The sequence below is a fragment of the Eptatretus burgeri genome, chromosome 17 (assembly GCF_056783735.1).
Source record: "Eptatretus burgeri isolate ZD-2024b chromosome 17, Ebu_testis_v1, whole genome shotgun sequence".
NCBI lineage: Eukaryota > Metazoa > Chordata > Myxini > Myxiniformes > Myxinidae > Eptatretus > Eptatretus burgeri.
The window spans coordinates 7,751,112-7,778,789 of NC_140977.1; the positions used below are offsets into that span (position 1 = coordinate 7,751,112).

The 27,678-nt window shown below is 42.4% G+C and overlaps 1 protein-coding gene across 25 annotated transcripts in view; it reads left to right on the plus strand.

Moving 5' to 3' along the window:
• The window catches only part of LOC147009201 (uncharacterized), a 315,005-nt gene that overhangs the window by 114,621 nt on the left and 172,706 nt on the right, over positions 1-27,678 (plus strand). The window contains exon 11 of one of the 25 annotated variants that reach the window (XM_085861572.1): positions 4,356-5,786. The exons of the other annotated variants lie outside the window; for them this stretch is intronic. Within the exon in view, the coding sequence (XP_085717698.1) occupies positions 4,356-5,635 (1,280 nt within the window). The 3' untranslated portion in view covers positions 5,636-5,786. Of the gene's footprint in view, positions 1-4,355; positions 5,787-27,678 lie in introns of those variants that run through there. 25 annotated transcript variants of the gene reach the window in all.

Below are 27,678 nucleotides of genomic sequence, written 5' to 3' on the forward strand. Positions count from 1 at the left end.
TCGATAACGCCAGGGAAAAACAAGAAGGAACTCCGATGGCGCACGGATTTACCCGCCTGCTTTTCCCGCGCTTTGGTGTGGGGGAAGTGCGATTCCACCCAGAGGTCATAGGTCATGTGAAGGAGGAGCCTCATTTTGGGGGAATGAATCTCCCGAGGCTGGGCCATGTAACGATTCTCCTGCCCCCCCCCCGCGAGAGGGGGGGGGGCGAGAGGGTTGGACATGGGCAACGCCCCTTTTCTCGAAGGACGGCAGAGTAAGAAGCCAGGAGGAATAAAAGGGCACGCAGAGCGCCAAGTGGGCGGTCAGTCGTGTGTGAGTGTTGGTGGTTTCTTCTGGTGGTCTTCTTGGTCGGGATCTTCGGCTAGTGGTGGCCTGTCTGTGGAGAAGCAATCCGTGGAACGACCTGTTCGTCAGAGCTCGCAGTCGGTGGGGAGTCCGGGCGTGGCACCAGCGACGCGGACTGGAGGCGCCGCTCTGCCAGCTCTGTTGCGCAGATCTGCGCGTCCGAGTGAAGCGCGCCGGAGAGAGCTCGCCGGCCCCGTGGAAGGCCCGAGTCAGCCGCGGCTGTCCTAGCTGCCGTAGGGACAGACGTCGCGACTTGCCCATCAAGGCACCACGAGGGTGCAGGTAACCTGCAACGGTCTCGTGGGGCCCGTTTGGTCACCAAGGCTCCACGGTATAAAGGTCTACAGACCCTGTCTGACTCCCTTGTCTTTGAGGGTAGTCTTTTCTTTTCTTTTGAATGAATGTTGGTGGCGCCGTCTATAAGTAGAACTTTGTAAGTGCTTGAAAATGATAATTGCTGATAGACGGTTGTAGTGCTTTCACCTTGCTCGTGTCTTTGTCCCCGTCTCGTGCATGATTGTTTTACTGCATACGTGTTTTCATTGCTTTGCCTGTATACGTGTTTAGTAATAAATGTGCTGATTTAAATGTTAAACCCGTTCGTCGTGTCCTCTTTCCCTTATTGGAATGCCATCTCGTATTGCGGAATATTAGTTGGGTTTTAAATACCCGTTAAATAGAATCGGATCCGGCGAGGTTGGGCGATTAATACCCGCTCGGTTTTCACTGAAGAACGGAACGGACCGCTTGAGCGGTTCGTGTCCAAGCCTACCTGCGTCGAGGTACGGTCTCCCGGTAGGCTACCCGCGCGAGTACTTAGGTATATTGATATTCGGCGGTTGACCCTATTTTGCACGGGTAGAAAATTGGCTTGGCCGTGGTGGGATTAAGAACCCACCCGTGACAGGGTTCCGGCGTTGTTCCGGAAGGTCATGACTGAATTGTCCATCCGGTGGGTGACGCGGCTGCTATTAGAAAAACGTGGTCGATCGCACGCCGGTGGGCGCGAATTCGTAACAATATCATGATCTAGTTGTGTTTTCCTGAAAATGGGCGTCGTGCGCCCATTATGGGCAGAGCCACGCCCAAAAAACATGTGTTTTTAGGGGGTAGCTGATTTCAATTTGCATCTTCTCCGAGGGGGTTTGTCGAATCTGACAAGGGTTTCGGTATTTGGTTAGCCCAATGGCACCTGCATAGCCCCACAGAGCTCGATTTTTCATTTTCGTCCCAAGGTCAAGGTCACAAGGTCACGTACTTGGAAAATTGTGAATTTTGACGTAAAAAATTTTCTTCTCCGAGGGGTTTGTCGAATCTGGCAAGGGTTTCGGTATTTGGTTAGCCCAATGGCACCTGCATAGCCCCACAGAGCTCGATTTTTCATTTTTGTCCCAAGGTCAAGGCCAGAAGGTCACGAACTTAGAAAATTGCGAATTGTGTTTTTCGGGGGTAGCCGATTTCAATTTACATCTTCTCCTCAGGGGTTTGTCGAATCTGGCAGGGATTTCGGTATTTGGTTAGCCCAATGGTACCTGCATAGCCCCACAGAGCTCGATTTTTCATTTTCGTCCCAAGGTCAAGGTCACAAGGTCACAAACTTAGAAAATTGCGATTTTGACATAAAAATCCATCTTCTCCGAGGGGTTTGTCGAATCTGGCAGGGGTTTTGGTATTTGGTTAGCCCAATGGCACCTGCATAGCCCCACGGAGCTCGATTTTTCATTTTCGTCCCAAGGTAAAGGTCACAAGGTCAAGGTCACGAACTTAGAAAATTTCGAATTTTAACATAAAAATCATACGACCGCCCAAACTTTGAGAGCTAGGATGACAATATTTTTTTATGCATAATCTTGAGGTCATTCCCCACCTAAAGTCTTGAAACCATTTTGCTCTATCGCGAACACCTTGCCCATGGCTCCCCCTTCAAGTTTGCTTTTATGCTGATTTCATCAAAGTATGGATAATCCGAGGAGTGCGAAATGCCATAGAGCCTATATGACATTATATTGTTCCTGGAATGTTCCAGAGGAAGTTTTGCACCAAAGGTCATAATCCTTGACCTTTGACCTTTAAAGTTCACAAAGGTCACATTTTCAAAGTTGTGGGAATCAAACTGGGTTTTTGACCTTCTTCGACGAACTAACTCCATTAAGCTATAGCACGTTTCCTGTTTCCTTATTTTAATGTCCACAACATTGTTTTGTGACCTTTAAAGGTTATGCAAAGGTCAAATTTTTTAAGTTGTTGAGCGAAACCGGGTTTTCGACATTTTGCAGCAAATAACCTGTCACTCGTACCACATCATGTTGATCATTTTTGTAACTTGGTCAAACATTATCACATTGTCTCATCCTTGACTTCTGAAACAATCTACATTGTCAAATACCACTCGTGAACCATCGTCGTCTTCAGACTTGTCAAATATATTTTGCTTTGAAACTCACAAAGAGAAATCATGTAACCTTTCGAAAGGCCATCATCATCATCATCATCATCATCATCATCATATACGGAATGAAACTTTGCCACCACGGTGCCCGTAACCAAGCATACAGGCAGTCCCTTTACAGACCCAAATGTTCCCATATGTACCTCTGCTGATTGCACATCACGAATGGGACAAAAACAGTACCGCTATCGACTAGAGGGCGTTTGGCAAGTGGTTTAAGCTGTTAGCAATCCAATTTTGTGAGCACTTTTACCCCCAAAAGACACTCCTATGTAACTCAAGCAAGCAGTCCAATTAAATGCTTGATCAGGAATGGCTGGCTTGGCAAACGATAGCAAGCTGATTGGTAATGGCAAAAACTAAACATTGCTGATTTCTTGACATTTTCAGATTTCACTACAGATATCGAGTTATTTAATCCACGTAATCTGATCCTCCAAACTCAAATTATATTTGATGGCTGGCTTGGCGATCGCTTGATCTATCGTATGAAACACTTCCCGGGGATGCCTGAGATGTATGTCTGAATTAGACAAATGGACACTTTTTTTTTTTAGCAGTCAGATCTGCTGCTAAATTCAATTCTGGAGTTTAACTTTTGTAATTTGGCTGAGTTTATGAGATTTTAGAGGTTATGCCATGTGCGGAAATGAAATTAAGCCACGAACACTAGCTTCTCCAGGCGTTTATAAGCATTGCAATGTATCCAGCGATTCGTAGTTATGATAATCAGGCATTTGTTGATAAAAGTGAGGAAAGTGGGGGAAAAAAACAACAACTTTACATGAAGAAATCGTTGTGGCCTGTTCCAAGCCAAGGCATTGCTGAGCAAGCCAAAAAAAAAAAATGGTGGCTTAAGACTATGCGAGCTGACAGAGGACTGACGAAGATGGCACACCACCATCTTGGTAAGAGTTATTTTGGTTTTTCATGATGAACACCCCCTAAATTATGTTCAAAAGGTGTATTTAAATTAACATACACCGAATTTTAGTTCGTTCACCATCTTGGAGTTTCCTTAGTATGGATGCAATGTTTGGGGCCGCGAGGTTTCATGGTTTTGGAGTTATGGAGGTGATGGACAGACAGACTGATGAACACACACTAACATTTATTGTTATAGATGATTGATTGCCCACCTCGCATGCTGTGCCAAAGTTGTGTACCCCCGGACCAGTTTGAAATGGTTTCTTAGCATTGTGAGGGATTCGAGTGGGAGCATGCGAAGGAGTTTCTGCGCTGTGAGGTGCGTGAAAATGGTTAAAGAGAAGACTGTGCAAGCTTAAAAGAACATGTATGGACACCTATGTAGCACATTAATCACAATGCATATCTACCTACACGCAATACAATACACTTAACTGAACAAATAATACAAAATAACTATTTTTTTGTACTAAAGAGTGATTCTTTTACACTGGAAAGGCCAAAACCATAACAATATGTAACTACCCTCATAACAGTCATACAGACTCAATACTCTATGAAATTAGAGTGACAATACCAAGTCACATCTATAATCAATGATTGATGCCTATTTAAAAAATTGTCTTTGCAGAGAAACAAATGAAAATGGTTTCTCGTCCAAAATGGAAACCCTTCAGCTGTTCTGTGTGCGCTAAGGCTTTCGCTGATGAAGCAACATTAAGAAGGCATCAGAGAATCCACACGGGAGAGAAGCCCTTCAAGTGTTCTCAATGTTGCAAGGCCTTCAGTCATTCATCACATCTACATCATCATCAGAAACTACACACAGGCGAGAAACCTTTCAAGTGTTCTTTGTGCAGTAAATCTTTCGCTCATTCATCAAATTTTTATCGACATCAAAAAATACACACGGGAGAGAAGCCACACAAGTGTTCTGTGTGTCATAAGGCTTTTGTTCGATTAGGAAACTTGAAAAGTCATCAAAAAACACACACTGGAGAAAAACCACACAAGTGTTCTGTGTGTCAAAAGGCCTTTTCTGACAAAAAAACATTAAGAAATCATCAATATATACACACAGGAGAGAAGCCCTTCAAGTGTTCTGTGTGCTGCAAGTTTTTTTGTCATTCATCGTACCTTTATCACCATCAGAAATTACACACTGGAGAGAAACCTTTCAACTGTTCTTTGTGCAGTAAATCTTTCGCTCATTCATCAAATCTTTATCGACATCAAAAAATACACATGGGAGAGAAGCCTTTCAAGTGTTCTGTGTGTCATAAGGCCTTTGTTCAATTAACAATCTTGAAAAGTCATCAAAAAACACACACTGGAGAAAACCCACACAAGTGTTCTGTGTGCCATAAGGCCTTTTATGACAAAACAACATTAATAAATCATCAATATATACACACGGGAGAGAAGCCATACAAGTGTTCTGTGTGTCTTAAGGCCTTTGTTCGATTACCAAACTTAAAATATCATCAAAAAACACACACTGGAGAAAAGCCACACAAGTGTTCTGTGTGTCATAAGGCCTTTTATGACAAAAAAACATTCAGAAGTCATCAATATATACACACAGGAGAGAAGCCCTTCAAATGCTCTGTGTGCTGCAAGTTTTTTCGTCATTCATCGTACCTTTATTACCATCAGAAAATACACACTGGAGAGAGGCCACACAAGTGTTCTGTGTGCAGTATGTCTTTCACTCGTTCCTCAGACTTGCATCGACACAAAAAAATACACACAGGAGAGAAGCCATTCGAGTGTTCTGTGTGTCTTAAGGCTTTTGTTCGATTGGCACATTTAAAGATTCATCAAGAAACACATACGGTAGAGAGGAGAACAAAATCCACCAATCCTGAACAAAACAGCACGAAGAGAACAGACAATAAAAGATGTGGATGAAACGAAAACAGCTTGGTCCACAACTTTTATATTTTTGCTTCCTTTTCCTCATTCCTCTTTTTCTCCTTTTCTTTGTCGACCTGGCTTACCTTCAATGGAAACTTCAAATCTTGCTGTGATTTTTGGAATGAAATAAAGTTCCAGGTGCCTATTTCTGGATACTTTCCATCCGCTTTACATAATCCCCATGAACATGATTTTGTTGTGATTATCAACAACTATTATGTTTGTTTGAAAAAAAGGACACATGACCTTTGGTGGACACTTCTTGATTGGTTGTTTTGAAGTACAGGGTGGCCATAAATTCTGGAAACATATTATGTCATTATGTTACAATGGACGACTTGGCCCTGTGGAGTGGGCTGCATGCTCGTCAGATCTGAACCCCCTTGATTACTTCTTCTGGGGTATACTGAAGCCGCAGGTTTATTCAGTGAAAATCAGACACAAATCATCTGAGGCAGTGCATCACGGATGCATGTGCAGTGATTGATGGAAATGCTGCATTCATGCACCGCGTAATGTCAATAAAAATAAACCATTTAAAATGTACATTTGTCTGTGTTTCCAGACTTTATGGCCACCTGTACGTCGGACCGATGAATTCAATTGGATCGGTAAACCAGTCTCTCAGTACCAGCAGATAGCAGGACTTTGAACAAACAAAAGTTACTACATTGGTATGTCATTATGACTCTAGCCTGGTGTTGGCTTAGCGGCTCGGGTGGCCAGCTGAGGTTTATGGGGTCCTGAGTTCGAACCCTGTTGGCTGCTGAATTAACACCAGATGGGGTTGACTGAGCCTGTCATCCTTCCGAGGTCGGCGCAATGAGAACCAGTGTACTGGTAGAGGGGCACAGCATCAGCGGCACAGCCGTACTTCCAAGAAATGATAGCTACCATACGTAAGAACAGAACAGAACTATGATGATGTTAGCTTCTCCATCAGTATTACACCATGCAAAAAAAGGGGCAATACGCTTGGGTGCTCACCTGGTTGCGGATGGATACTATAACCAGGGAACCACTCGTTGGCATGGATGACCAACAAAATATGAAATGGAAAAAAAGTAAATACCCATGGATTTTTTTTTTTTCATGCCATGAACAAACTTTGGTATGTCACGGGTGATAAAGGTTGTGGTCAAGTTTCATCGAAATTGTGTTTGTGGTTTCAGAGAAGAAAGCAAATACATATATTGGGGGGCAGCCCCCACGTAGAATCCTTGAGACCCTAATTTTTTTAATGTCGTAAACAAACTTTCGTACATCATGGGTGATGAAAGTTGTGTTCAAGTTTCATTGGAATTGTATGTGCGGTTTCTAAGAAGAAAGCAAATATCTCTTTGGGGAAACCCTCCCGTAAACTCCCTCCGTAGACCCCCCTCAAACCCCCCACGTGTTTTTTTTTAATGCCGTGACCAAAATTTGGTACGTCACGGGTCATGAAGGTTGTGGTCAAGTTTCACCAGAATTGCATGTGTAATTTCTGAGCTGTTGAGGTTCGCAGGGCAACCCAAGACTTCTTCCAGAGGATTGTTGAGAAAGTAGATAGGGGGTTTTCCAAACTGTCCTTTTGGAGAGACATCGTGAGAGTGTGAGATTTGTCCGGATTGAAAGACATGTTCCATGTGTTGGACAAGTTTGTGATTTTACCCAGATCTGCAGTGAGCGAAGAAGCTGCTGCTTGCCGGTCTGAGGGATGACAGATGGTACGGCAGAAGGTGGAGTCATCAGCAATTTAGGGCCACACGTTGGCTGCGACAGGAGAGGAAGTCTGCGAGCCATGAGTGGAGATGTCCTTGGATACCACAGGAAGAGAGTTTATTGAGCAGGGCAGGGTGCCAGACCGTGTCAAAAGCACGCGATACGTCTAGGGATATGGCTCTGATTTCATGTCCGGCATTGAGGATCTCCATACATTGTTGGGAGAGCAGAAGCAGCATATCCAGCGTGGAGTGACCTGGTCTGAATCCAAATTTATGATCGGAAATCAGGCCATTGGAGAAGAGGAAGGATTTAATGTCTGAAGCGATGATGGATTCCATAACCTTGCTGATGATTGGGAGAAGACTGATTGCTCTGTAGTTGCAGGGATCTGTTTTTGCACCTTTTTATGCAGGGCAGTAATTGCTGATTTCCAAGGAGATGGCAGATGACCTTGAGCAAATGTGAGGATGAATAGAACAGAGAGAGGGTGAGCAAGAGCAGAGGAGCAGGTTTTTAGGACACATGGGCTGATGCCATCTGGAGCAGTTGCAGAAACTGGGTCGATGTGTGACAGCAACCTCTCCACTTTGTCGGAAGAAAAGGACACAGAGTCCAGTGACAGTTGGGTGCGACTGGGTAAGGTGGGTAGAGAAAGCGATTGGTTTTGGACACAAGATTTCGATGCAAACACCGAGTTTAGGCATTCAACCTTTTCACGTGTGGTATCAGCAGTCCGGCCATTTGAGGTAAGGGAGGGGATGGACGGGGAACATATACCAGAAACAGATTTGATTAGATGCCACCAGGATTTGGAGGAGGGAGAGAGGTTTGAGAGTTCAGATTTGAGCTGAGAAAGATGTTGTTTTCTGGCTGTCCTCATCGTGTACACACACACGTACACACGTACACACACACACACACACACACACACACACACACACACACACACACACACACACACACACACACACACACACACACGTACACACGTACACACGTACACACGTACACACGTACACACACACACACACACACACACACACACACACACACACACACACACACACACACACACACACACACACTTGTTCTGAGCTTTATGGAAGGAACTGTGATTACCCTCAGTTGGGTTTGCTTTCCATGAGACAAAGGCAAGTTGTTTCAGGACAACTGCCTCGCCACAAGCTTCAGTGAACCTTGGGCGGGAGGAAGGGTAGGACAACTGAAGACGAGAGGGGATAAATCTGTGCATGAGACAGAGAGAAAGTTTCGTTGAAGGAATTCCCAGGATGAGTTGATGTTGGAGAAACTAACGATGGGAGACCAGTGTAGAAGTTTGATGGCTGCTTGGAGACCCTGCCAGTCAGCCTGAGTGAAATGTCAGACTCGATGGCGCTGAGGTGGTTCTCTAATAACAGACAGAGAGAAGTCCACTTTGACAAGCACGTGGTCAGAAGAACCAATTGGAGTGGAGGAAGAACAGATATTTTCAGGGAAATTTGTCAAAATCAGATCCAGAAAAGATAAAGTACCATTGCTTGAGATCCGGGTCAGGAAATTGACCGATTGAGTCAGTCCCAAAGAGTCGCAGAAGTCTTTTGCTGAAGTGCCATGACATGTGACAGAGGTACCCACACACAGCCAACTGGCATGATGACAATTGAAGTCACCACATCTGAGGAAGAGGGAGATCAGATGAGAGGATAGAAGTTGGTCCATGTTTTTGGATAGTGAGGTGTAAATGGAGTCATCACTGTTGGTGGACAGTACAGTGCACATATAAACATGAGGTGGGAGTGGAGCGGAAGCCATAGCCAGAAGTATTCCTGGGAGTGTGGGGGAGTGAGAGCCATGCATGGAGAGTGAGGAATAGTCTTTGATGAAGAGAGCAACTCCTCCACCAGGACGAGGCTCAGGTCTGTCATACCGGAGGAGGGAGTAACCAGGGAGAGATGGGAGGGAGTCAGAGACGTCTTGAGGGAGGAAAGTTTCTGTTAGGCAGATTATGTCTGGTTTGTCGACAACCTGTATGGAAAGATCTGTCAGGTTTGAGTGAACGCCTTGGATCATTCATGTTTTAATACTGTATCCCCATTTGTCGTGATATTTGCAGACTGTTTGTTTGTTCTTCTTGAAAATGGTTGTTAGTTTTTTGAATTGTGGAAAAAATAAGCTTGAACTGAGATAAGAGTTTGGAGATGTTATGTGGATGTTCTGTGTCAGAGTAGCGACCGTTTCGCATTGTAAGGCCAAAAAAAAAAAAGTTGCATTGGCGTAACAGGTCACTGAAAAATAGGGTCGGTCGGTCGGGATCTTTTTTTTTTTTTTTCCTAATAAATCCCTCCCAAAATCTCCCCCGGCTCGAGTACCACCCTTTTTGTCGGCGGGTTCTGTCCGAAACACTTCCGGGTTTTTGCGATCGCGATCGCAATCAACAAGATACTTGAAAACGATAACAAAACAACAAAAATAGCAATAAAATAGGGTCGGCAAAATTTTTCGAGAGCAAAAAAACAAAAAAAAAACGTAGGGTCGGCGGAATTTTTAGGGTCGGGCGGGTTACGCCAATGCAACATTTTTTTTTTTTTGGCCTAACCCAAACCAAAAAACTGCTTCTCCAGAACAACACCTTTTACAGAGCTTGTACATGATGATGATGTAGATGCTGATTATATCGTGGAGAGTTTTGTGTTTTGATTTGGATGGAAAAAAAACTTCTGTTTCGGGCATTACCCCTACGGCAAAGCAAAAAAAAAAAAAAAAGTCAGCTTCTCCTTTGCTTTCCACAGCGGTTCGCATACCTCAACCAATGGCATGATGATTTAATCCAATGGTTCCCAACCTTTTTCTGATCGAGTACCACTTGGAGGTCCCATACCGTCGCCGCATACCACCTGGTTCCAGAAAAACTCAATTTGATAAGATATCAATTTATTCACTCGTAGAACACACAAATGAACTAACTGTCAAACAAAGAACAAAATTTAATGCGAGGGCTGCATCTGTTTCTTCTCCACCAGCTGGTCGATGCGCGGCATAACTTTGCTCACAGCACATCGGAAATCATGCCCGGGCGCAGCAAGACGGTTCCGGCTCTTTGACTTGATGGTCATCATGGCTGAGAACCCCTGCTCACACTCCCACGTAGAGGGGAAATCAGTAGCTGGGGAACAGCGTGACGGGCTAGTGTCGGGTACGAGGAGGCCATGGTCACCCAGAAGTTCATAGGAGAGCATTCCTTGTGCTTCGTCTTTGCTGTCTCGTCAGCGTGGATATCTATGAGCTCCTCTTATTCCCCGGTCCCGACAGGCAGATCGCCTGGTTCAACGGAAAACGGATTGGTGATGTAGGCACAACATGTAGTGTCTGGGAAGTAATGCATCAACTCAGTCTTGAGCAGTGATAGGTGACGGACGATTTCTTGGGAAAATTCATCATTGGGCTCGCTCTCAAGGGTAGTCAGGAGTTCGAACGTTCCGTAGCGTTTGCTCTCCACGTTCTTGATCCAGAGGTCCAACTTCCGGACAAACGCTCCCAGCTTCGAGATGAAGTCTGAGACAGTGCAGTTGGGCCCTTGGAGCGACAGGTTTAAGTGGTTGAAGACCCCAAAAATGTCCGACAGGTAGGCCAGCCTTGAGATAAACTCCTCGTCCTCCAGATCTTTTTGAAAATCGTGTTCTTTCTCCGTGAAGAATACGAGGAGTTCATCCCTCACTTCAAAGAGACGCCTCATCGTATTCCCCCGGGAGAGCCAGCGAACCTCTGTGTGGTAGAGGAGACAGGTGTGGTCGGAGCTGAGATCTTCACAGAGCAGTTTGAACAGCCGAGTATTCAGGGCGGATGTTTTGAAGAAATTAACTATTTTGATTATTCGGTTCAAGCATGATAACAAATTCGCAGGGAGTACCTTAGTGCTAATGGCGAATCTGTGTATGAAACAATGGACACCGGTGGCGTTTTAAAAAAAAAAATTTTTAATTTTTTTTTTAAAGGTTGAGCTCGAAAGTGCTCGCGAACCACCTGGAAGGCCCTCGCGTACCACAGGTTGGGAACCACTGATTTAATCCATCGTTCACCTGAGAATAAGGACTATGTTCCCAGTCCATGTTGAGTTTCTCGGTAAATAGGTTATTTGTTAGAGAAATGCATTTTTAATAAATCAATGAAAAGGCATTGAATTTATTTCAACATTTAAAGGTAAAAAAAGGAAAATGATTTTTAAAACCCTCAGAATTTTAAATTGCAAAAGGAATAAAAATCATGCAGATTGCAAACTTTAAAGTACATCAAGTGTGCTTAAACGTGTAAGAGATTTAAAAAAAAAAATTTAGTTGCAGGATATAGCAATTTTTATCGCAATTTAATTTCAATCTTCTGTCTAAGTCTTTACTGTGTCGGAGTGGTGACCCGTCCAGGATTGTACCCAATAGCCAAGGAGACTGCTTAGGCAGCACCAACGCTCTGCACAGAGTATGGTCTCAATCTCCTCCTCTAAGTCTTTAGGACAGTCATTTTTGTCTCAGTCTTTCAGATGGTCGACTTTGTGCTCCAGCCACATTGTGGGAGATTGCAATAATGTTGAGAGCTTATGATTCTCCAGATTCCAGAAAGACAGTGCTGGGTCGGTGAGACGATGACGGTGCTGGAGCACCAGTCAATGGAGGAGAGCAGTACTCCATTGAGCTATGGGAAAAGGTCTTGGAGGCTGTGAGTAATTCTGATTTTACAAGGAATTATTAAGAACGACAGAGGACGTCCAGTGGCTTCATATGTCAGCTTTTAATGCATTCTGTAAAGGAGAGGTCATTATTGATGGTGATGCAGAGAAGTTCAAGAGACTAAACCTCTTCTCGTGGCTGACCAAAGAAACCATAAAGTGGATTTGTTTCATGATCCTTTTAGGAGTAACAGGATAGTGGAGCAAGATTTTTCAATTGTTGAAAGACGAGCTGCATTTGTCACATCAGTCTCGAATAGTTTTCAAATAAGCTGAGAATGATATCGCTGCTGTTTGCCTGTCAATGGGATGCGGTACTGCACAACACAATGTAAAGTTATCTGCACAAAAGGAAGGGAGGGTTGTCTAGAGAATCCGATGTTGTTTATGTAGATTAGCAACAAGAGTGGGTCCACGAGACCATTGGGGCACTCCAGGGAGGGAAGAGGTGACAAAGAAAATTTCCCGAGATGAAAAACAAAACATCACAGACTCTATTCAGGAACTTCTGATGCAGGTGCAGCTCTACCACCCAAATGTTGCTCTCCTTGACTGTTGGGCAAATGGAGAACTCTCCTGAACGAGTATTTACTTTTTAATACAAGTGTGTACTTTACAAATAAAGTGGAACAAATGTACTTTATTTACCTGAGAAAACAAGAAGGTTATTTATTTTCAATTACCTCCATCATCGAAGGTGGACAGAGGTTATGTTTTCACCCGTGTCGGTCTGTCTGTCTGTCTGTCTGTCAGTCTGGAGCAGGATATCTCAAAAAGTTATGGACAAATTCAGACAAAATTTGGTGGACAGCTTTGGTGCGTGACAAGGATGAATTCATTCGATTTTGGTGAAGATCTGGATCCAATAAATTTTTTCAGAGATTCATCACAATTGAGAGATTGGTGCGAAAAACGATATACGGCACGATATCTCAAAAAGGATGGACGGATTATGACAAAACTTGGGGGATGAGTTGGGGAAGAAACAACAACAATCTGATTCGATCAGACCTATCAAAGATACAAAATGTAAACTGTTCAGCCTGGTGGAGGTATGTTCTCTACGGAGTGTCGTTCCAGTTGACAATGCGACAATTTCCATGAACTTTGTTGAAGTTGTTTTGCTCAACTGTTTCCCCTGGTGCATCTTCATGTCGAATCAATGAAGTGTGTTTGGAGATCATTTAAAGATCACTGACTAGATCACAATTATAGCGTTTGAAAATCACTTTTAACTTTTCCATAAATTATTTTTTTCCTGCTATTGTCGACGCAGAACAATGACCAAATGACTGCGATTTTGGCGAAACTCTCATTTGAATCATTCGGGTTCTCATTTTGAGAGAAAGACAACTGAACTTGAACTCTTCTTAGACAACTGAAGTACGTTTAAATTTTTATCAAACATTTGTACACATAAACGAATTATCATTTGTACACATTTACCTCAGAAGTACATTCATACACATAAAGTATCATTTATACATATTTACCTCAGAAGTACATTTATACACATAAAGTAAGTATCATTTTATACATATTTACCTCAGAAGTACATTCATACACATAAAGTATCATTTTATACATATTTACCTCAGAAGTACATTTATACACATAAAGTATCATTTATACATATTTACCTCAGAAGTACATTTATTCACATAAAGTATCATTTATACATATTTACCTCAGAAGTACATTTATACACATAAAGTATCATTTATACATATTTACCTCAGAAGTACATTCATAAACATAAAGTATCATTTATACATATTTACCTCAGAAGTACATTTATACACATAAAGTATCATTTATACATATTTACCTCAGAAGTACATTTATACACATAAAGTATCATTTATACATATTTACCTCAGAAGTACATTTATACACATAAAGTATCATTTATACATATTTACCTCAGAAGTACATTCATACACAAAAAGTATCATTTATACATATTTACCTCAGAAGTACATTCATAAACATAAAGTATCATTTATACATATTTACCTCAGAAGTACATTTATACACATAAAGTATCATTTATACATATTTACCTCAGAAGTACATTTATACACATAAAGTATCATTTATACATATTTACCTCAGAAGTACATTTATACACATAAAGTATCATTTATACATATTTACCTCAGAAGTACATTTATACACATAAAGTATCATTTATACATATTTACCTCAGAAGTACATTTATACACATAAAGTATCATTTCTACATATTTACCTCAGAAGTACATTCATACACATAAAGTATCATTTATACATATTTACCTCAGAAGTACATTTATACACATAAAGTATCATTTATACATATTTACCTCAGAATTACATTTATACACGTAAAGTATCATTTATACATATTTCCCTCAGAAGTACATTCATACACATAAAGTAAGTATCATTTATACATATTTACCTCAGAATTACATTTATACACATAAAGTATCATTTATACATATTTACCTCAGAAGTACATTTATACACATAAAGTATCATTTATACATATTTACCTCAGAAGTACATTTATACACATAAAGTAAGTATCATTTTATACATATTTACCTCAGAAGTACATTCATACACATAAAGTATCATTTTATACATATTTACCTCAGAATTACATTTATACACATAAAGTATCATTTATACATATTTACCTCAGAAGTACATTTATACACATAAAGTATCATTTATACATATTTACCTCAGAAGTACATTTATACACATAAAGTAAGTATCATTTTATACATATTTACCTCAGAAGTACATTCATACACATAAAGTATCATTTTATACATATTTACCTCAGAAGTACATTCATACACATAAAGTATCATTTTATACATATTTACCTCAGAATTACATTTATACACATAAAGTATCATTTATACATATTTACCTCAGAAGTACATTTATACACATAAAGTATCATTTATACATATTTACCTCAGAAGTACATTTATACACATAAAGTATCATTTATACATATTTACCTCAGAAGTATATTTATACACATAAAGTAAGTATCATTTTATACATATTTACCTCAGAAGTACATTCATACACATAAAGTATCATTTTATACATATTTACCTCAGAATTACATTTATACACATAAAGTATCATTTATACATATTTACCTCAGAAGTACATTTATACACATAAAGTAAGTATCATTTATACATATTTACCTCAGAAGTACATTTATACACATAAAGTAAGTATCATTTATACATATTTACCTCAGAAGTACATTTGCACACATAAACTAAGTATCATTTTATACATATTTACCTCAGAAGTACATTTATACACATAAAGTATCATTTATACATATTTACCTCAGAAGTACATTTATACACATAAAGTAAGTATCATTTTATACATATTTACCTCAGAAGTACATTCATACACATAAAGTATCATTTTATACATATTTACCTCAGAATTACATTTATACACATAAAGTATCATTTATACATATTTACCTCAGAAGTACATTTATACACATAAAGTATCATTTATACATATTTACCTCAGAAGTACATTTATACACATAAAGTAAGTATCATTTTATACATATTTACCTCAGAAGTACATTCATACACATAAAGTATCATTTTATACATATTTACCTCAGAAGTACATTCATACACATAAAGTATCATTTTATACATATTTACCTCAGAATTACATTTATACACATAAAGTATCATTTATACATATTTACCTCAGAAGTACATTTATACACATAAAGTATCATTTATACATATTTACCTCAGAAGTACATTTATACACATAAAGTATCATTTATACATATTTACCTCAGAAGTATATTTATACACATAAAGTAAGTATCATTTTATACATATTTACCTCAGAAGTACATTCATACACATAAAGTATCATTTTATACATATTTACCTCAGAATTACATTTATACACATAAAGTATCATTTATACATATTTACCTCAGAAGTACATTTATACACATAAAGTAAGTATCATTTATACATATTTACCTCAGAAGTACATTTATACACATAAAGTAAGTATCATTTATACATATTTACCTCAGAAGTACATTTGCACACATAAACTAAGTATCATTTTATACATATTTACCTCAGAAGTACATTTATACACATAAAGTATCATTTATACATATTTACCTCAGAAGTACATTTGCACACATAAACTAAGTATCATTTTATACATATTTACCTCAGAAGTACATTTATACACATAAAGTATCATTTATACATATTTACCTCAGAAGTACATTTATACACATAAAGTATCATTTATACATATTTACCTCAGAAGTACATTTATACACATAAAGTATCATTTATACATATTTACCTCAGAAGTACATTTATACACATAAAGTATCATTTATACATATTTACCTCAGAAGTACATTTATACACATAAAGTATCATTTATACATATTTACCTCAGAAGTACACTGCTCCCTCCCAATTCCTTCTCCACGTGCTGCACAGTGACATGTTCAGGCACGAAAGACTCCCCGGCAATGTCACGCGCTGGAAGATTTATTATTTATTTATTTGCCATCGGTGCGGTGTATTTTGAATGTACATCTGGTTTTTTTTTTTCATTTGTTCACACTTGATTTTAATGGCGGTGTTCCGACTTGTTCCAATAAAATTCTGTTATTTTCTTGATTCTGTCTCGTACAAATCCCCGAATGCACCAAACACAAAGATATTGTTCCCTCATTTCTGATTCCCGGCTCCGAGCGAACATAACTTGACTCTCTTGACTTTTCAGTGAGTTTTCACCCATCCTCCAGACAGCATGCTCCGAGATGCAGCACCACCATCGAGCAGAACACAAAACCTACACTTTTTCATTTTATTATTTCCCGCCTGGGACTAAACTCGTCCGCTCGGACTCGATGGCGGACACGCTGCCCGTCTATTGATGAGTACCACTGAGATGTCGGTTCGACTGGGAAATGAGCCCCGATTGTGAGAAGATAACATTCTGAACGATGATTTGACGGAATTCACGTTTCACCCCCAAGTTCCCATTTAACTTGTGATGAATCTGTGATTGGGGAATCGCGAATACGAGGAGTTTCTCAGGAAGTGAGGAGATCGTGCGGGTCTTTCATCCCGAACCACCGTGTGGTTCACGTGGACACCGGGTTGTACTTGTACTCGACTCTAATGTACCGTCCGGTTCACCATGAACCGAGATCTCTCCGGTGAAGATCACAGAGCGAAGCCCTCGGGATCCACGAACATCTCCGATGGAGGAAACGAGGAGTCTCACAGACCGCGGGTCCAGGGATCAAACCGCCGGTCCAGGGTCGGTCCACCCGAGGACGAACACTCCATTCCCGGTACGTGCCGAGTTCCTGAGTAACTGTATTGGATATTTTGTAAATAAATACATTTTTAGGGTTTAAACCTCGAAGTTCGTTTACTGAAACGGTTTTTATTCACTATTTCACACTAAAACCGATTACCACAGTTTTCCCCCTTGCCCCCCTACCCCTCCACATACCTGACGATAGTTACATGATGACAGAATTGTTTATTACTGTCAGTATCCTCGTGAACAATATAATTAATGAATGACTAAAATATAAGTCCAATCGGTTGAAAATAGACTCTTTTAGAAATACGCCCCGTGTTGACCTTTTGGTCCATGTTGACCTCAAAAACATTTGGCTGGTTGAATTCAATGACCTGGTCTGCAAATCCTCTTCAAATTTCAAATAAATCGGATGTAAATTGAGGATTTTAGAAATCTCACCGAAGTTGACCTTTGGCCTATGTTGACCTTTTGACCTCGCACAATAGGCTTCTTCCTTATGATAAACTCCACCATGTGGTGATATGAAGTTTTGTGAAGATCGGTTTAAAAATATGACCTGTAGGTGACAGACAGACAGGCAACCAGACAGACAGGCAACCAGACAGACAGGCAACCAGACAGACAGGCAACCAGACAGACAGGCAACCAGACAGACAGACAACCAGACAGACAGACAACCAGACAGACAGACAACCAGACAGACAGACAACCAGACAGACAGACAACCAGACAGACAGACAGAATAACAAAATCGACTCACAAATATACTTGAAAAATCTTTGATTTTGCGAGTAATGATACGTACGATGTATAAATTGAGAAAAGAATGAAGAACTGAGTAATATTTGTGGATTCGTTTGTTCGCCCCTCGTGTTTCAATTTGACGAGAAGGAGGAGGAGGAGCAAGAAGGTAGAGAGAATGAATCTCAAATCCCCTTCCACTTCCATCCATCCATCGGGATCATACTCTGTGCAGAGTGTTGGTTCTGCCTAAGCAGTCTCCTTGGCTATTGGGCACAATCCTGGATGGGTCACCACTCCAACACAGTATACCAGCATGCTGACACTCATTTTGCCGACCTCAGAAGGATGCCAGGTCGAGTTAACCCCAACTGGAATTAATTCAACAGCTGAGCAGGATTTGAACTCAGAACCTCGGAACCAAAGCTCACCACCCCAACCATTAAACCAACACCAGGCATACTTCCACTCCCAACATTTTGTAAGTGTTTGGTTTGATTGCCAGGAGGGCCTTGCTCGAGCAGGTAAGTGGTCCCCCACAGGGTATGGACTGTGGTTTCTCGGAGGGCTCGTTCGCTCACTCTTGGATAGACAGGCTTCTTTTTGGTGGGTTTTTTTTTTGTGTACATTATCGAGGCTCGTATAAGAACAAACACAATGCACAGCAATAGGGGCATGAGACAAGAGGGACGGGAGAGGGAAGGACAAAACAGTGGGGAACAGAGACATGAGGATACTGTAGAAGGGAGAGGGATGGGGCGAGGAACACGGGGTATACAAGATGGACATTGCAGGGACTTTCAGGAAGGAAAGCAGGGAATTTGAAGGAGGTGGGTTTGGGGTGGATTAATGGTGGTGGAAAAGATTGAGGTTTTGGATGGGGAAAGATAAGAGTTGGTGGTGAACAACTGTTTTGAAGGCCTGGAGGGAAGAAGGGATTGAAGAGGGTGAGGGAGTTTATTCCAAAAGCGGGAAAAAAGAGAAATGAAAGAGTGAAGATGAGCAGTGATTCGTGATTTAAGGTAGTTTTACCAGAAAGGGGTTGTTGCGGACCTTGAGCGCCCTGCGGAAATATGGTGGGGACAAATTGCAGACAGAGCAGGGGTGGCGAGACCGGAGAGGAGACAGAAAGACCACCGACCTCCCTGCGGTGAGAGAGTGAGAGGCCCAACGACTCGGTCTCATCGCGGGAGATACCAATGTTCCTCAATGCCTTTGTTTCCACAGCGTGAAACCGAGAAAGGTGAGAGGCAGGAGAACCAGCCCAGAGGGGAGAGCATTACTCCATCAGGCTGCGTACGAAAGTTTTTTTCTGTGGTCAGGAGCTCAGGTGTGCCGAGGAAGGACTTTGCATGACGGAGGATTCCCAGTGAGCGATTGGCTTTGGAGGCCAAGTTGGACATGTGACTTTCCCAGGAAATATCATGGCAGATAGTGAGACCCAGAAGCTTGAATGAAAAAAATCGCTTCAATACATAAGGGTACATCTTCTTTTCCCAGAATTAAGGAGGGCTGAGGATTTGAAATTCATCCTTGGCTGAGGAGTCATTCACAAGTTTGACGACCTCATTTTGGATGCCTTCTGGGATACTGTCAGCCGCATACTTGAAGGGATCTCGTGTCATGGTCATGCATGTATCCTCTGTGTTGATACCCGGAAAGTATTTATTGAACTCCATTGATTTTTGTGCTCATGGGCTTGATTCTGCCCGCGTGCGATGTCAAAGATCGGCGGGTCGTGCTGCTCCTGCTATTTGTTCTCGTGGGCTTGATTCAACCCAATGTGTGGTGGAAAGGATCAGTGGGTCGTGATGCTGCTATTTGTGCTCGTGGGCGTGACTCTGCCCGTGGTGCGGTGGAGAGGATCGGTGGGTAGTGCTGCTGCTGCTATTTGTACTTGTGGGCTTGGTTTGGCTCATGGTGTGGGTCAAACTGAGAGACTTTTGAACTGGGATTTTTGTGATTTTGTGCGTTGTGTGAGAGAATTGATTGACTTCTGTGAAAAGCATTTAGCCTCTCCTAATACTCAACGATGACATTTACCCTACACTCCCCCCACCTAATACTCTTGTGACCCTCCTTTTCTCCATCTATACCAGAAACACCACAACCTTGTGCTGGGTGGTAAAATGCTCTCCCACTACTGCCTGACAATCCTTAACTCTCCACAACTGTCGCTTCCTTACCACCACCAAATCCAGTTCTGTTCTACGATGTCCACTCTGATCCATTCCATTGGGACCATACTCTGTGCAGAGCGTTGGTGTTGCCGAAGCAGTATCCTGGGCTATTGGGCACAATCCTGGATGGGTCACCACTTCAACGCAGGATACCAGCAAGCTGGTACTCATTTTTGCCAACCTTGAAAGGATGACAGGCAGAGTCAACCCCACCTGGTGTTACTTCAACAGCCAAGCAGGATTTGAACTCAGGATCCCAAGCCCACCACACTTGGGTCTCCGAAATCTGTCACCAAATCAGTACTTATGATGTTCATAAGTACAGTATTGATATGTTTCAACTTTTTGACTACTCTTGCAGCATACCCTTTCAAATTTAGACCTTTTGACCCCTTTCGACCATTGTAGACCACTTCAACCCACCCCTTGAGCCTTTGGACACCAAAGTCTCTTTTATGCCTTTTTCGACCCTTTATAATCAATCCTTAGACTCCCAAAGACCTTTACTCACTTGAGACTGCTTAAACCCCTTGACTCTTAGATCTTTTCGACCCATTTGTCCCTCTTTAGACAATTTAGATCCCTTTATACACAATATCCCTTTTTCTCAGGTCAGGTCGTGGTGGACCTGCCACTGGTAACATGTAACCCAGTTCTACCTGCCGCATGGTTGAGTTGGTCGGTGACTAAACTGGCTTCTCCATGACAGGCTGAGTCAACACATCTAGTGAGGAGGGTGAGTGGACACCTGGCAGTATTAAAAACAAGAGCTGAAAAAAGGGCGGATGAGCTTATCCAGAGCCAACAGCCATCCACAACTACACTACAACTACACCCACCATTTCACCACCTCATGGGTCCTCACCACTTCATGGGTCCTCACCACCTCACCACGAGGGTTCGGTCTCTTGACCTAATGGTATCAGCTACTGCCTTGTAGGTGACTCTTGGATGAGTAAAGGCTCAGGGACCACACCTTTATATTGTTACGAATTTGCCGTCTGCCCAGCGTGCGAACAACCGCTTTCGCCAATGGTGGCCGTCTCGCCCACCGGACGTACAATTCAGTCGCGACTTTCCGGAACAATGCCGAAAACCAGTCACGGGTGTGCTCCAAGCGCACACCACGGCCTAGTCAACACTCTACCCGTGCGCGACAGGGTCAATCGCCGAATTCTCGATATACCAAAGTATTCCTGCGGGCAGACTACCGATAGACCATACCTCAATGAAGGCCTGCTTGGACACGAACCGCTAAGCGGTTCGTTCCGTTCTGGGATAACCGAGCGGTGTATTCTCGCCAGGCCTCGGTGGACCCGATTCTATTATCGGCTATTTAAAAGACCGCTAAATTCCAAGAGCAATACGGCGGTTCAATTGGGGAAAGAGGACACAACGAACGGGTTAACATTCACACAAGGATATTTATTTATAAAACGACACGTACAGTAATGCAATGAAATTGGCGAGAAGGGACAAGACACGAACAAGGCAAAGCACTACAACCGTCTATTATTATTATTCACAAGCACTTACACAGTTCTACTTGCGGGACACGGCGCCACAACATTCACACAAATAAACCAAGAAAAGACCCCCTTAGAGACAAGGGGGTCACACTGGACCCGTAGGCCTTTATTACGTGGGACTTGGCGGACTGAAGGAGTCCCACGAGACCATTGCAGGTTACCTCCACCCTCGTGGTGCCTTGCCGGGCCCTGTTTCGGCAACCCTGGTTCCCCGTACTCCGCTGGACTCCGCCCGTACCTTCAACGGCGATCCGGCTGGCGACTCTTCTCCGGCTCGACCAGCGCCTCCGTCGACCAACGAGAGGCTGACAGACCCCACTGCACTCCCAGACTGTAGCTTGACTCCGCTCCCAGACCTCCACAACTCCACACTCCTCACTCCTCACTCTCCACGCAGCTCCCACTCCCACCAAGACCAGCGCGCCCCACAGCCTCTCAACTCGCCCTTTTATCTCGACGGCACATCGCCCATCCCTTCACGGTGCGCGGGGGAGGAAAATTCCCGGAGAGGAGTTGGGTTTTCATACGTTTAGTAACCGTCACTTCTGTTTTCCCAGTTCCGAGGGGAAATTCCGAGAAGTGTGTTATTGGAGCTTCTTCTTGTTCTCCATGGTGTAGATGTTATTCGCTGCGGCGAGGTTTGTGGTGTGGTTGTTTGTTGTGGTGGCTTGGCCGGTGGTTGGCGTTGTGATTGGCGGGGTGGAGAAGGTGGTGAGGCGATGTTGGCGGTTGTGGGTATAGTGGTGAGGATGGCGTGGTTTGTTGAGTTGCGGGTGTGGTTGTGGAAAGGCGGTTGGTCTGAAGCGGTTGTTGAGAGCGATGTTGGTGGTGGTCGTGGTTGGTATGAAGCGGTTGATCCAAAATAAAGATAGCAAAAGAATAATGGTTAACTCAAAGATCACAGCCCGGGTGACACGAATAATACCCATTAAACAACGGTGGGGAAATCTAACTGAACACTGACTTATCGGCATAACTGAACTAAGGACCTACAGTATATGGTGTTCTGCGAATTTCCACAGCCGTAACAATATCATATGGTGGCTGTAGAAGTGGCGCCCACAGATCCACTATAGCCATCGACAAGATTATGAGTACACAACGCAAAAGCACCAGGGTTATAGCCCCTGATTCCTCACCCATGTCTAATTTGCTAATGTTGGTTCCTGCCAACACGCATGAGGGGTTGGTTTTAAAGCCTCTGGGACAGTCCAAGCCTGATCATGACAAAGGAGAGATAGACAGATTCGTTCGTCGCAAGATACCTGTCATTTTTAGTACCTTCAACATCCAGACGCTAAGATCTGCTGCAAAGAAAGAAGAACTAGCGCTTGAAGCACAACACTATGGCATTGACATCATCTGCCTGCAGGAACACCGCATTGAACACTCAGAATCCCTACTACAAGAGACTTTTACCAGTGGTTATGTTTTAATAACTTATTCATCATGGAAGAACTTGCGGAATGCAGCAACATGCGGAGTTGGCTTCCTTATTTCACCAAGGGCCTTGAAATCTTGTCGCTCTATTGTGAGACACAATGAGCGTACAATTGAGATAACTCTGCATGGCAACCCATTGACAACTGTATTGTGCTGTTATAGCCCTCATAATGAATACCCAGAAGAAGATGTAGTTAAATTCTACCAAGAACTCTCAACCATAGTCTATGTAATTCAAGCTCACAATCTACGAATATGAAGGCCCTGTCACACCTTGACGATTTAGCCAGCGTATGCCTGATGTATACAAAATTTGGGTAAAACGCTGGCACACGTTGAATACGTTATGGGTAAGTTTGTATACGTTAAGAGCACGCTGGCATACGTCGTAGTACGCTGAGGTGTTAGACAAATTTTCCATGCTTGAAATTTTTTGACGTATGCCAGCGTATGACTCACATGTTCCGCATACGCTTGGCCATAAGTTGTAGGCACGTTACGCGATCGTCAACACACGTCGACACACGTTACTTGTAAGTTACTCATAAGTCGAAACACGTCAAGGTAATGGTTAGCGTACCAGCAAATTATTTCTAACCGATGAGTAATGTGTTGTAGGCACATTACGTGATCGTTAACACACGTTACTTGTACGTTACTCATAAGTCGAAACACGTCAAGGTAATGGTAAAGGCCCAGTCACACCTTGATGTTTTAGCCAGCGATGGCAACGTATTAAAATTTATGTAAAATGCTGGCTTACGTTGAACTTTTGATGTTTTTTTTTTAAAGATTCGGACGTATTCATAGCGACTTGGTCTTATGTATAACGTTTTAGTAACGGACACAGAACGTTTCGTTGTGTTATAGATAACTTATACCAACGAATGCTGAACCTGTTGTCGGCCTACACAACCTATGCCCAACGATAGTCTAACTTAGGCATAGCGCGTTGCACGCATCGCCGACGATGTCGTGACGTAGCCTATTAAAAGGCTGACACACAACGATTCGAATCATAACTGCCGTAGAAATGGAAGTGTCAACATCGCGGTCACACCTTGGCGATCTTGCCAGCGTATGCCGACCTAAGAAAAATGTGTCTAAAACATTGGGGCACGTCAAATACGGTATGAGTAAGTTTGGTATACGTGAGTAGAACGCTAAAGTACGCTATCATACGTCGTAGTAAGTAGAGTACGTCAAGAAATTTTAAACATGTTCAAAAATTTACGACGTACCTGGCGTATGACACACGTTCCTCATGCGATGGGGATAAGTTGTACACACGGTATGCGGATGCTTACACACGTCCACAAAGGCTACTTATAAGCTACTCATAAGTCGAAACGCGTCGTGGTAATGTCTTTTTTACGCAAAACTTATTTCTAACTTATGTTTGACGTGCTTTGAACCAATTCTTTACGTAGTCCCAACACACATCGACGTATGTAGACGTATTCCAATGACGTCTTCCGGTCGACAAAAAAATAAATTAACGTGTTTCTAACTTACAACTGCCATATAAAGACGTGTTCCCAGCGATTTTGGGAATTGGTATATAAAAATGGTGTTCATAAAAGGAGAACCCAACAGTGTTTTTGAGTCGATGTCCATGTCAGCAGTATCAGTATCAGTATTAGTAGTAGTTTGTTCATGTTGGCAGTAGTAGGTGAGTGTGAGGGGGAGGGTGTGGGTTATGATGGATCCTCCTTGCGTCCGCGTGTCCTCGGGTAGGAGACATCTTTGCACCATTGTTCGAAGTTCTTCGCGGCTAATTTTTTATGGGGCTTTTTCAACAATGAGCTATGGCTTGTTTTTACAATTTAGGTCTATTCATAACGGGTTGGACAAATGCGCAATGAACTAATAATGTGCATAGAGCGCTTCGATAACTTATAGATACGGTATACCAACGAATAATTATCGTGTAGCCGGCGTTCACAAACTATGCCCAACGATAGCCTAACTTATCCATATCGTGCGGCAGTTTATCTTTGCCGGTGACGTGGGGTTTGCTATTCATAGGCTGCCACTCAACTATTTAAATGGCTGCATCTCCACTATTGAAAGTAGACGCTTGCGCTCAACAATTGGATTTTTTTTACACTCAACGACTTTTAAACGGTACCACTCAGCTATTTTCATTGTTTACAATGAACGATTTAAATTGCTGTCACTCGCCTTTGTTTTTTGACACTGGCGCTCGGAAATTTTAATTGTTTCTATTGAACGTGCTAAATCGCTCAAACTCCACTATTGAAAGTAGACGCTTGCGCTCAACAATTGGATTTTTTTTACACTCAACGACTTTCAAACGGTACCACTCAACTATTTTCATTGTTTACAATGAACGATTTAAATTGCTGTCACTCGCCTTTGTTTTTTGATGCTGGGGTTTGGAAATTTGAAGCGTTTCTTCTGAACGTGTTAAAATGCTCAAACTCGACTATTTTAAATAGACGCTGCCGATGGACAATTGGAATCATAGCCAAGCTAGACATCGAAGTGTGAACATCCTCGTCATGCCGAAGAAAAGTTTGAAGAATGCTGCAAATAAGTGTCCTGGCCGTGGTCGTGGACGCTGACGCAAGGACGATCCATTATACTGACGTCTTTCAGCCTATGAGTAACTTAAAAGTAACGTCTGTCGACGTGTGGCAACGATTGCGTAACGTGCCAACAACACGTTAATCATTGGTTAGAAATAAGTTTCGGGTACGCTAAACATTACCTCGGCGTGTCTCAACTTATGATTAACTTACAAGTAGCATGTGTTGACGTCTGTCAACGATCGCAGACCGTGCATACAACTTGTGGCCAGCGTAGCGGAACGTGTGAGTCATACGCCGGCATACATCGTGAAATTTCAAGCATGCAAAAATTTGAGGACAACCGAAAAGTACAATGTTTAAAGCCAACGTACAACGACGTATGGCAGTGTTTTTCAGCGTGCTCTCAATGTTATCAAAACTTACCCATAACGTATTCAACGTGTGCCAGCGTTTTAGAAAAAATCTTCAAAAATCGGCATACGTTGGCTAAAACGTCAAGGTGTGACTGGGCCTTTAGCGTCAGTGTTCCAGACTCCCTGTTTTTTTTTTTTCCTTCGGTATGACTGTGATGTTGACACTTCGATTTATCGTGCAGTTATAATATAATATAATTAATAGGCTGCCGCTCGACGATTTAAATCATAACCGCACGAGAAATCGAAGTGTCAACATCACCGTCATACCGAAGAAAAAAAAAAAACTAAAAAAAAAAACCAGGGAGTCTGGAACACTGACGCCAACCATTACCTCGACGTGTTTCGACTTATGAGTAACTTACAAGTAACCTGTGTCAACGATCGCGTAGTGTGCCTACAACTTATGCCAGCGTATGCGGAAAGTGTGTCATACGTCGAGTACGTCGAGAAATTTTCAACATGCTGAAAATTTCTCGACGTACTCGACATATGACAACGTATGCCAGAAAACTATGACGTATGCCAGCATACTACGACGTATGCCAGCGTGCTCTTAACGTATACAAAACTTACCCGTAACGTATTTGACGTGTGCCAGCTTGGTTGGGCAAATTTTTCAGACGTCGGCATACGCTAGCTAAAACGTCAAGGTGTGACAGCGGCTTCACACTTCGATGTCTAGTGCAGTTATGATTTGAATCGTCGAACCGCAGCCTATGAATAGCCTACGCCACGTGATCGTTGGCGATACGCTGCCACCCGCTATGCATAAGTTAGACTATCGTTAGGCATAGGTTGTGAACGCCGACAACATGCTCAGCATTCGTTGGTAGAAGTTATCTATTTATAATTAAAACGTTCTGTGTACGTTACTAATACGTTATGCATACGTCCAACACGTTATTATACGCCCAAAACTTAAAAAAAACATCAATAGTTCAGCGTATGCCAGCGTTTTACATACATTTTGAGACCTTGCCATACGCTGGCTAAAATGTTAAGGTGTGACAGCCCCTTTAGGTGGGGATCTCAATGTCCATATCGGGTCTGCAGACACTCTATTCACCTGTGCAGATGAATCCAATTTAAATGGGAAGCAAATGAAAGACTTTATGGAGCAACACAGCTTTGTTGCCACCAATACAAGGTTTCAGAACCCCAAGAATAGGCTTTGGACCCATCGCCATCCAAATGGTCAGTGTGTCCAGCTAGATTACATTCTGGTAAGAAAGAAATGGATTAATTCCATAGCTTACTGCTCCTTTGAAGGTATTCAATCAGATCATCGCATCGTCTCGTGTAGATGCCAGATCAGCTACCGCAAAAGCAAGTCACCAGCTTAAGATCCGATGAAGAGCATTGACTGGAAAAGT